At 39.1% G+C, this 12439-nt stretch overlaps 1 protein-coding gene across 3 annotated transcripts in view; it reads right to left on the bottom strand.

Moving 5' to 3' along the window:
- Positions 1-12439, bottom strand: part of SLC3A1 (solute carrier family 3 member 1) — a 57596-nt gene that overhangs the window by 11693 nt on the left and 33464 nt on the right. For all 3 annotated transcript variants that reach the window (XM_064364045.1, XM_064364046.1, XM_012450595.3), the window contains 3 exons: positions 11768-11963; positions 3687-3854; positions 2477-2593 (listed from right to left, as the gene is read on the bottom strand). In XM_064364045.1, the coding sequence (XP_064220115.1) occupies positions 2477-2593; positions 3687-3854; positions 11768-11963 (481 nt within the window). The remainder of the gene's footprint in view (positions 1-2476; positions 2594-3686; positions 3855-11767; positions 11964-12439) is intronic.

The raw sequence follows: 12439 nt of genomic DNA, 5'->3' as shown, positions 1-12439 counted from the left end.
AGTTCTAATGTGCTACAGTATCCAATTGAAAAGTCTGATGCTAGCTCAATTTTCAACCCTTTTCTCAGGCAGTCTATTTTCAGGTTTGGTTTCTTTCTGAGTAGTTGTGGAGTTTTCTCTTTATCCTAGCTGTTCTAAAGGAAGATAAAGTCTTCCTTTATCTCTGGGTTATGTGTTTTATTTCTTTGATTATATGTCTCCTCCATTCTGTTCTCCTGTGCAATTGTTGCTGCATGTTGGAATTCTGCATCTATCTTCCATGTATCCAAATTTTTCTTATGCTCTTAATTCTTTGCCTTTTTCAGTACATTCTGGACAAGCCCCTGGATCAATTTTTCAGCACACTAATTAGCACTTATGTTCTAGTTTATGTCATTGTTTGACAGTCTTTTACAGTTCTGAGGTATCTAATCACTTCTTTAAAGAATATCAAGGAGCTCCATTAAACAGCCATCTACTGGGGCTATTTATACTTGTATTGAAGTCTTATGTTTGCTATATTTTCTGCTTTTACAGTGTTCTGTTAGGAATGGTGTCTCCCTTTCATGGTCTTTGTTTTTGTCAGATACTGTGTGATTCTTGATCTGTTTGCTTTTGTGTTTTGACCTTCCTCGTTTGTCTTCAGTTGTCGTCTGCCTCTCATAATTGTGAGAAGCCAAGATGGATGTGGGTCTGACATGTCTTTGGGATGTTGGGTTCTTTTCCTACTTGAAGGTGATAAGCTTGCTAGATTTCCACCTTTTTTTTCTCCTGGCCCCTGTAACTCTGTGAGCTGAGTAGTAAAAGCTGTCCTTTCTGAGAGCATTCCACAGTGAATTCTCACCAAGGGACAGCACTAGAGTTAGGTCTTGTTTTCCTTCTTTTCTTTTCTTTCTTCTGATGCACTTGTAGAAGCTTCAGGCTTTGTTCTAATCATTCCACCATGCATGTGATCACCAAACAGTTCTTGGATTTTTTTTTCCTTAGGGAAATTATGCCATGGCCAATTGCAGCAGTTTAGGAAATTACTACAGTGTGCTCTCTCCCTGTTAGAACTATTTTTCTCCTGTGTGTTTTAGATGCATGTATATGTGTAATATATGTGTGTGTGTGTATTTTTTTTTTTTTTTGAGACAGTCTTACTCTGTCACCCAGGCTGGAGTGAAGTGGGGCATTCGCAGCTCACTGCAACCTTGAACTCTTGAGTTCAGCCTCCTGAGTAGCTGGGACTACAGGTACATGTCACCAGGCCCAGCTCATTTCTCTTTTTTTGGCGGGGGGCATAGGTGGGGGTGCAAAGGTAGAAACAAGATAGGTCTCCCTATATTGCCTAGGCTCGTCTCAAATTCCTGTGCTCAAGCGATCTTCTGGCCTTGGCATCCCAAAATGCTGGGATTACAGGTGTGAGCCATGGTGCCCAACCCTAATTTTACTTGATATCTTTTAGAAATTTCTTAAATTTTCAGTTCCTTTCCAGGATCATCTGGATGTATTTTATTAAAATGGCATTATCTGGGATTTATGATTTGGTATCCCTCATCACTCATGATCATTTTTAAAGACTTCTTGTTAATCTGATAGAAAAAAATGTCATTGTTGGCCTGGCGCAGTGACTCACACCTGTAATCCCAGTACCTTGAGAGGCTGAGGTGGGCGGATCACCTGAGGTCAGGAGTTTGAAACTAGCCTGCCCAACAAGGTAAAACCCCATCTCTACTAAGAATACAAAAATTAGCCAGGCATGGTGATGGGCATGCCTGTAATCCCAGCTACTTGAGAGGCTGAGGCAGGAGAATCACTTGAACCCAGGAGGTGGAGGATGCAGTGAGCCGAGACCACACGACTGCACTCTAGCCTGGGCAATAAGAGCAAAACTCCGTCTCAAAAATTGTTTTAATTTGCATTTGCACTTTTTCCATCTTTGCTGGTATGCATTTTATGTAGGATTTCCTACATAGGTCTTGAAAACACAAAATGTATATTTAACATTTGTGATTTCGATTAAATGCCTCTTGATTTTCATTATGTCCATAATATTCCCATAGGCCAATTTGAGTATTGTATTTAAATTACAATACTCAAATTGGCCTATGGGAATATTCTGGACATATTGTATTCTAAGTAATTTAGGCATGAAAAAGACTTCTGATATGTCTTCTTTTAAAAAACCTCCCCTCTCCCTGCCTTTTGAGGGGAAGAGAGGAGGAACTGGGCTTGCTAAAAAAACTTCCATAAAATTTCCTTCATTACTCAAAGGCCATTGAAGAGTAGTCTATTCTGTATGATAGTTCACTTCACATGGTAGATTTGTACCAGTTTGTAGTTTCACAAAGGTGTGATTTGCAAACTCCTTACAAATTGAAAACAGCAAGGGAGGTCTGTGATTGACTTAAAGAGTATCAGTTAAGGTTTAGACACATTCAGGGTAAGTGTATACTTTCAGTAGCAACCCATTTCTTGTTTCTAGAATCAACATAAAATTTTCACTGATACTTACATCAACATTTACAGTGTGGTAATCTGAATTGGCAGGTATCCAGATGTGACTAGCTTCAGAAAAACCAGCATTTGAACTATTGTCCCACTGCATTGGTGACTTTGAGAGTAGGGTATTCTATGTCAAAAGACCAGAAAGAGGAAACAGTGATCTGGTTATTAAAAGAAATGCACTTTGGTGCTGATTTACTTCATAAATTTTTAATTCCCTATAGTTTTAGCTAGTGCTTGTACTCATTAGCATTTGTGATGAAAAGGCCTTAACATTCAGTACATAAACCAGTTTCACACTTTTAACTACAAAGTACCTAATAACATTGACTTTGAATAGACAATACTAGTTGAACTTTAATTATTTGAATTTGAATAGACATTACTAATTGAACCTTAATACATGCTTGAAATCATTGCTGCTTTTGCCTAAAAATCAGTAATGTAGGATTTAAAAATGTGCTGTTACCGATTTATACTACTTCTGTGGTACAGTGATAGTGAATTTAAGAACATTGCCATGTACAAGTGAGTGTGAATTCTATCCTACTGATTTATTCAGCCTGTTTATTGCTCATGGGTGCACACACGCAAATGTAGGAGCTGATAGAGAAAAAAAGCTACCTTAAATATTAGGGAAATTGGATCTCATACAATTGAAAGCTAACCAGGCAAATTAAAGTTTCAAGATAGTCATCTGCCCAGCAACACAATTCTGAAATCTGTAGCCGCGAAATAAAAAACTGCTCAACTCTGAGGCTGTGCACTGCATTTGATAACATAAAAGGAAGAGTCTTTGTGCTGTGGTCACCCAAGACCAAAAAGGACAAATAAGAACTAAAGAAATGTGTTCCTAACTCCACATTTCAAGTAGAGGGAAATGAATAATAATCTAAAGTAAACCAATTTTAGTGTGCCTCTCAACACAGTATTCCTGGCAAAAAGGAAAAAAAATAAATTTTAATGTGCTTATCAGGTGGAAAACATCTTTAAAATGCCTTACCCAAGAAATTCAGTTGAGTGGTGCAGAAAGCATTTTTAAAATAAGCTCTCAAACTACCAAGAAAGCTGAGAATTCTTACTAACAGTAAGAAAAGCAAAGTAACCATGATTTTCAGCAGTAGAATAGAGAGATAGTAAGTTCCCTGATTTGGCAAAAAATAAAAAATGAGTCCTTGGTTTTATACTTGTGACAAATAGTCAAGTTGTATTCAACTTACAATATCATAGCTTTCATTGAGATTTGTGGCTACAATATTTCCCATTCCAATTTCCTCTCCATAGTAAGTTATAGGAGTTCCAGGGAGTGTGAAAAGAAGCATGTTCATCATGTTGACATACTCATTCCCCAAACGAGAAGTCAGCCTGGAACTGTCTGGTCCACCAATCTGAAAGGCAGATATATTTAAGAACACAGCTCTCTGTACACAGTTTTCTGAAAGATTTACCCTATTTCACGGAAAGTTCCCCAGGCAGCACAAAGTAGATGTGGTAACTTGGTATTAGCAAGCCTAGACTTGAGTCCTAGGCCTGCTATTTGCTGTGTAACTGACCAATTATCTTGGCCACTGATGAGCAAGAAAATGGTGGTAAGAATTTACTTCACAGTGATATTGCAAATAAAATTCAGAGGGTACATTATTCATATTTTCTCACATCTGGATAAGAGAATATTGACAGGAAAGAAAAGAAGACTGTTTCCTCCACAGAGAGCAAGACAAGGCAATAAGGTGAAAGGGACAGGCATAAGAAAGACTTCTGATGTGTCATCTTTTAAAAGGTTGTTTTGACTTACAAACTATTCAAACAAAATTTAAGTCAACTTTTAGAAAGAATTTACATAGTCCAAGATGAAATTTTATAAAGTGTTTTCTATTTTTAAATATATTTCCATGTTAAATGTTCGGGTATAGAACATCTAGTCCTTATTTAAATAAGTGATTTAAATAAATTACTATTTAAACAGTCTTAACAACTCTTTCCATAACCCATAACTCAAACCCTCATGTGCATATGCTGAGCATGGCACTTTACTGTTTAAAAAGTACTTTCACACCTATGTTTCCCTCCTTCATAGTGCTATCAAGTACTATCTCCATTTTACAAATAAGGAAACAAGCTCTGAGAACTTGCATCATTTATTGAAGTAGTAGTATGAGACAGAACTAGCTTTTGAACTTGAGTCTTAGGACAAGACTTAATTGCTACAATTCAAGAAATGGGAGGGTTTTTTTTTTTTTAACTTCCTCAGATGTATGAAAATCATCTTTATAATTACGTTTTTATAGACCATTGTGAAGTGTTTTTCTATTTTTATGGCCAGAAAATTAGGTCAGTTTTTGCCTCCATCCTTTTATTCTTTTTGCTATCATGAGATCTTCTGACAGGAAACCCTTTAATTTCTCAAGCCTTCTGGACATAGAACACAACAAACACTGGGAAAGGGAGAATGTGATTTCCAAAATTGTCATACTACTTAAAATGTCCAGTTTTTAACAATAACAAAAATACAAAACAGGCAAAGAAACAGGAAAATATGGCTCATATAATGGTGGGGGAGTCGATAGCTAATGTTGCTTAGGAAGACCAAACATTGGACTTACTAGACAGAGACTTTAAACCAGCTAATATTCTGATATTCAAAGAAAAAAAGCTGTGTCTAAAGAATTTAAAGGAAGTATATGAACAGAGTTATCAGATAGTATCAGTAAAGAGAAATTATGAAAATTTTAGAGTCAATAAGTACAATAGCTAAAGTGAGACATTTACTAGAGGGGCTTGACAAATTTGAACTAGCAGAGGAATCAGAAAACTTGAAGATGGGTCAATTGAGGGTATCTGGTCTGAGAACCAGAAAGAAAAATTAAGAATGAATGAGGCCAGGCGCTGTGGGTCCCACCTGTAATCCCAGCGCTTCGGGATGCCAAGGCAGGAGGATTGCTCGAGTCCAGGAGTTCTAGACCAGCCTGGGCAACATGGTAAGACCCCATGTCTACAAAAAATTAAAAATTTAGCTAGCCATGGTGGCATGTACCTGTAGTCCCAGCTACTCAAGAAGCTGAGGTGGGAAAATTGTTTGAGCACAGGATGTCAAGGTTGCAGTGAGCCATGTTTATACCACTGCACTCCAGCCTGGGAAACAGACAAAAAAAAAAAAGCAAACTTAGATACCTGTGGAATACTATCATGCATACCAACATAGGCATAATGGGAGTCTCAAAAGGAGGGAAATGGTCACTAATAATATTTGAAAAAATAATGGCCAAGAACTTCCCAAATTTGATTTTTTTAAATTGTGTATCTAAAACCTCAGTGGACTCCAAGTAGGACAAAATTAAAAAGACTCACTTGGACATATCAGTCAAACCATTAAAAGGCACAGAATCTTTAAAGGAACAAATTGGTATGTCACATGTAAGGGAGCCTCAATAAGATTAGCAATAGACTTCTTATCAGAAACCATGGAGGCCAGATGGCAATGGGATGACATTCGAAGTGATGAAAGAAAGAACTTAAACCAAGATTTCCACATCCAGCAAAACTGTTTTTCAATAATGCATAAAATGAGATACCACTTCACACCTACTATGATGGGTATAAATTTAAAAAACAAGACAGAAAAGTGTTGGTGAGGATGTTAAGAAATTGTACATTGCTGATGGGAACGTAAAATGGGGAAGTCACCGTGGAAAACAGTTTGATAGTTCCTTGAAAAATTAAACATAGAAGTACTATATGATGCAAGGCTGGGCACAGTGGCTCACACCTGTAATCCTAACGCTGGGAGGCCAAGGTGGAAGGATCACTTGAGCTCAGGAGTTCAAGACCAGCATGGACAACATGGCAAAACCCCATCTCCACAAAAAATACAAAAACAAATAAGGACTACATGATCCAGCAATTCCACTCCACTGTACAGATCCAGAAGAACTGAAATCTGGGGCTCAAACAGACACCTTGTACACTGTTTGTAACATTCTTCCCATAGCCAAAAAGAGGCACCAAATGCCCACCGAGAGATGAATAGATTACATGCCTTACGTAAGTACAATGGAATGTTATTTAGTTGCAAAAAGGAGTAAGATCTGATACGTGCTACTGTATGAAGGAAACTTAAAAACATTAAGCTAAGTGAAATAAGGCAGACACAAAAGGACAAATACTGTATGATTCCACTATGAGTTACCTAGAATAGGCAAATTTATAGAGCCTGAAAATAGAATGGAAGATATTAGGGGTTAGTGGTGGGAGTGAAGAATTAATGTTCAGTGGGTACAGATTTTCTGTTTGGGATGATAAAAGTTCCAGAAACTGATAATGGTGATGGTTGTACAACATTTTGAATGTATTTAATGCACTGAATTATACATCTTTAAATGTTTAAAATTATGTTTCATGTATATTTTACCATAATTTTAGAATAAAAATTTCCTCAGGAATTCACGGTAAACTATTAGAAACAATAAACAAGTTCAGCAATGTTGTAGGATGCAAGATCATCATACACAAATCTATTGTATTTCTATACACTTATAATGATCAAAAAATGAAATAAAGTTTACAATAACATCAAAAGAACAAAATACTTAGAATAAATTGAACAAAAAGTATAAGATTTATACAGTGAAAAACATAAAACATCAAAAGAAATTAAAGACCTAAATAAGATACATCTGTATTCATGGATTGGCAGACTTAATACTGTTAAGATGGCATGACTAAAAAAAATGATAAACAGATTCAATGCAATCCCTATCAAAATCGCAGTTGGCTTTTTAAATCCCAGTTGGCTATTCTAAAATGTTTATGGAAGTCCTAAAATTTACATGGAAATGTAAGGTACCCAGAACAGCTAAAATAATCTTGAAAAATAACAAAGTTGGAGGACTCACACTTCTCTGTGTCAAAACTTACTAAGCTACAGTAATCAATTCAGGGTGTTCAGGCATAGAAACAGACATACAGATAAACAGAACTGAGAGTCTGGAAATCCAATCAATTGATGTTTTGTTTGTTTGTTTGTTTTATATTTAGAGAGAGGGTCTCACTCTGTCACCCAGGCTGGAGTGCAGTAGTGTGATCATGGCTCACTGCAACCTTGAACTCCTGGGCTCAAGTGATACTCCCACCTCAACCTCCCAAAGTGCTGGGATTTCAGGTGTGAGCCCCCATGCCCAGCCTATGATTAGTTGATTTTTCAAAAAAGGTTCCATGATAATCCAATGAAGGAAACAATAGTTTTTTTTAGCATATGGTGCTGGAATAAATGGACCAGGCAATGATTTCTAATATAACACCTAAAGTACAAGCAACAACAACAACAGCAAAATAATTGGACTTCATAAAAATTAAAAACTTTTATGCTTTTCAAGGGACACTATCAAGAAAGTGACATGAGGTTGGGCATGGTGGCTCACACCTGTAATCCCAGCACTTTGGAAGGCCGAAACAGGCGGATCATGAGGTCAGGAGTTCAAGACCAGCCTGGCCAACACGGTGAAACCCTGCCTCTACTTAAAAAAAACAAAAAAACCCACAGCTGCTGCAGTGGCACACACCTGCTATCCCAGCTACTCGGGAGGCTGAGGCAGGAGAATCACTTGAACCTGGGAGGCAGAGGGTGGAGTGAGCTAAGATTGTGCCACTGCCCTCCAGCCTGGGCAACAGAGTGAGACTCCATCCCAAAAAAAAAAAAGAAAAATTGACATGAAAGCCCACGGAATGGGAGAAAATGCTTGCAAATCATCTATTCAGAATATATCAGAAATTCTTACAATAAAAAGACAACCAGATTTAATTATAAGCAAAGAATTTGAATAGACACTTCTCCAAATAAGACATGCAAATGTCCAATAAGCACATGAAAATGCCCTCAACAAAATTAGCCATCAGGGAAATGCAAAAAAAAAAAAAAAAATACACACACACACACACACACACACAAAATGAGATAACAATTTGACACTCAGCAGGAAGGCCATAATCAGAAAGGCAGAACATCACAAGGCTTGATGAGATGTGGAAAAACTGGAACTTTCATAACATTGCTGGTGGGAATGTCAAATAGTGTAGCTACTTTGGAAAACAGTTTGGCAGTTCCTCAAATAGTTAAATGTAGACTTACCATATGCCTAGTGGGACAATTCCACTCGTGGATATACACCAGAGAGAACTGAAAATATGTTTTTATAGAAACTTGTACACAAATGTCCATAGCATCACTATTCATAATAGTCCAAAAGTGAAAACAACTTAAATGTCTGTCCATTCACAAATGGATAAACAAAATGTGCTTTATGGAAGCATTCAACCAGAAAGAGGAATGATGTACCAATACATACTACGACATGGATAAACCTTGAAAACACTATGTTAAGTGAAAGAAGCTAGACACAAAAGGCCCATATTTTATAACTCTTTATATCAAATGCCCTGAGTAGGCAAATCCATGGACACAGGAGGTAGGTGAGTGATTGCCAGAGACTGAGGACAGAGAGGGAGGGGCCGTGCAGTGACTGCTAATGGATATGTGGTTTCTTTTTGGGGTGATGAAAATGCTCTGGAATGAGACATTGGTGATGGTTGCATAACTCTGTAAATATACAAAAAAAAAAAAACCCACTTAATTACATACTTTAGAAAGGATAAATTTTGGCCAGGCGCAGTGGCTCATGTCTGTAATCCCTGCACTTTGGGAGGCCAAGTCAGGTGGATCACCTGAGATCAGGAGTTCAAGACCAGGCTGGCCAACATGATGAAACCCTGTCTTTTTGTATTTGTTAAAATACAAAAAATTAGCTGTATGTGGTGGCGGGCGCCTGTAATCCCAGCTACTCTGGAGGCTGAGGCAGGAGAATTACTTGAACCCAGGAGGTGGAGGTTGTAGTGAGCCAGGATCGCACCACTGCATTCCGGCCTGCTGGGCAACAAGAGCAAGACTCCGTCTCAAAAAAAAAAAAAAAGGTAAATTTTATGGTATGTGAACTATGTCTCAACAAAGCTGTTATTTAAAAATTGTAGTATAGTTTTAATACTTACGTTTTACAAATCAAAGCTTTTACCATGCCTAAATTTGAGCTTCTTTCCCCTCACCGGACAGAGAAAGGCTCTGGCAATAGAAACATACATTCTTGCCAATTAAAGCATCAGAAAAGATTGAAATAAGCTTAATCATGGTTCACAGATTCAGTGTTTTTCTGCCCAGGCTGCATTTTCTCCTTCCTTATCCTTTCAGTTTTTCATCAGGCTGTGTAAGACAGCTGGCAGGATCTGTGTGTAAAGTATCAAAACAATACCACGTTTCAAGGCCCAGCTCAAACCTACAAGTATTGTGGAGGCACCACAGAAGATATTGACTAGTAGAAGACAACTCCCTATACTATACAAGAGCAACTCTTTATACTATATAAGAGAAGGCTGGCCGGGTGTGGTGGCTCACACCTGTAATCCAAGCACTTTGGAGGCCAAGGCGGGCGAATCACCTGAGGTCGGGAGTTCAAGACCAGCCTGACCAACATGGTGAAACCCTGTCTTTAAAAAAAATAAAAAAATAAAAAGAGAAGGTACACCTTTGTTAAATCGCTGAATTGCTAAGAATAACAGCACCAGCAATAAACAAGCCCTGAGACTGAGCACCTCAGTGTGAGGTGGGCGCTGTGCTAGGATGCTGGGAACCTGCCTCCGTCCTTAATGAGTGAACCGTCTGGCAGGGAAAGCAGATATTGTGGAAGTGTGTGGACTTTAAGGGAATGAAGGGGTGCTATGGTATAAATAGGTAGACCTGACACCTTATTGGGGGGCTCCAGAAGGCTTACTGTGGTGACACATACCTGAGACCTAAATGGTGAGACCAAAGAAATAGCATAAGATGGTAGAGATACAGAGAAATGGTGGATTGCAGAGATGAAAGAGGTGTTTGAGAGTTTACATTTTAAATATATATACACTTTAATATATTAAAGAAAAGAGGGTTGTCTTTCGTATGAGAGAAAGAAACCTCCATTTTGTTTAAACCGCTGTTACTGTGGGACTTTTAAGCAGCCCCGCTTACATCTATAATTCTACAGACATCTTACTAACTCAAACCCAAAGTCAGAAAAATCAGATCAGGGAAAGGAATCTTGATGGGTGTGGAAGTGAAAATACTAGTTTGTCACCACAGGTATATATCACTGTATCTTTTGTCACTGAAGTAATGTATTGCCAGTCTTCAAAAATGTTAGGGCCAGGTATGGTGGCTCACACCTGTAATCCCAGCACTTTGGAAGACTGAGGCAGGCAGATCACTTGAGGTCAGGAGTTCAAGACCAGACTGGCCAACATGGCAAAACACTGCCTCTACTAAAAATACAAAAAAAAATTATAATAATTAGCCAGGTGTGGTGGCATATGCCTGTAGTCCCAGCTACTCAAGAGGCTGATGTGGGAGGATTGCTTGAGCCTTGGAGGTGGAGGCTGCAGTGAGCCATGATTGCACCACTACACTCCAGCCTGGGTGCAGAATGAGTCTCAAAAAAAAAAAAAAAAAAAAAAAAGGCCGGGCGCAGTGGCTCATGCCTATAATCCCAGCACTTTGGGAGACTGAGGCAGGCGGATCACAAGGTCAAGAGATTGAGACCATCCTGGCCAACATGGTGAAAACCCGTCTCTACTAAAAATACAAAAATTAGCTGAGCATGGTGGCATGCACCTGTAGTCCCAGCTACTTGGGAGGCTGAGGCAGGAGAATTGCTTGAACTTGGGAGGTGGAGGTTGCAGTGAGCCAAGATCGCACCACTGCACTCCAGACTGGTGCCTGGTGACAGCGAGACTCTGTCTCCAAAAAAAAAAAAAAAAAAAAATGTTTTGAAGAGTACAGTGCAGAAGAGGGAGGAATTCTTTCTCCGAGAATCTCTGTAGTTTTTGCAGTGCATTCTGCCACACACATTGGTGTTTTGTCAGTTTTATGTCACCCTGAATTGCTATGTACCTCTTCCACACCTGAAATCCTCTCTTCCCATTGACATCATAAACTCTGAGATACGTGGGGAGAAATTACGGTTTGATATCCATCCCCAGCAAAGCCTAGTAATGCTCTAAGCATAGAGAAGCACTCATTCAATATTCTTTCCATCCAGCAGGCATGTCTCCCCCTTAATGAAAAGAACTTGGCAGAAGCTGGAACAGGCCTGACCACTGAACAATCATCAAATAAGGCAGAGGTGATGGTCACTTAAAGACAAAGGTCCATTGTATTTTAGAGGTAACTGGACAGCAAGGGCAACAGTAGCACATTATGTGCTATGCTGGCATGAGGACTTACCATCCAATTAGGCCACTTTCCTTCTGGCATGTTTTCCATCCAGGATGTGATAACCTCATACACACTGTTCCCAGAAAGAGTGTCTAGCATGGTGAGGTAATTGTTGAAGGGAAAGTCAGCTTCTTGGATAAATGGCATTCCATAGAACATCATGGTCCTGTCAATGCTCTCTGCATAAGCTTCAGTCCCCATGAACCTGTAAGAGTTGACAAGGTTCAGTGTCATCAGGACCTGTCAGAAGGCTGGGAAGGCGCTCCGCAGCTGCTTATCTTGCATGTACAAGATGTAGGAGCTGAATGCACACTATTAACCATATAGGTCTAGCACCTTCTGGAAAGCATAGTCAAGCCAGATGGCCAAGAACTGTCATGCTGGGTCACATGAACACTTTCTCACTGTAATAAACCCAAAGGCTAGCCTAATACTAGGTCACGCCTCAAAGTTAAGAAACACATTTGGGGGCCAGGTGCGGTGGCTCACGCCTGTAATCCCAGCTCACTTTGGGAGGCCAAGGCAGGTGGATTACTTGAGGTCAGGAGTTGGAGACGAGCCTGGCCAACATGAAAAAACCCCATCTCTACCAAAAATACAAAAATTAGGTCTGGTGGTGCACGCCTGTAATCCTAACTACTTAGGAGGCTGAGGTAGGAGAATCACTTGAATTCAGGAGGT

The sequence above is a fragment of the Aotus nancymaae genome, unplaced genomic scaffold, assembly GCF_030222135.1.
Source record: "Aotus nancymaae isolate 86718 unplaced genomic scaffold, 86718_ANA_hifiasm-v0.15.2.pri h1tg000057l, whole genome shotgun sequence".
NCBI lineage: Eukaryota > Metazoa > Chordata > Mammalia > Primates > Aotidae > Aotus > Aotus nancymaae.
The sequence above is the reverse complement of the archived record's forward strand: the minus strand, read 5'-3'. Positions and strand labels throughout refer to the sequence as shown.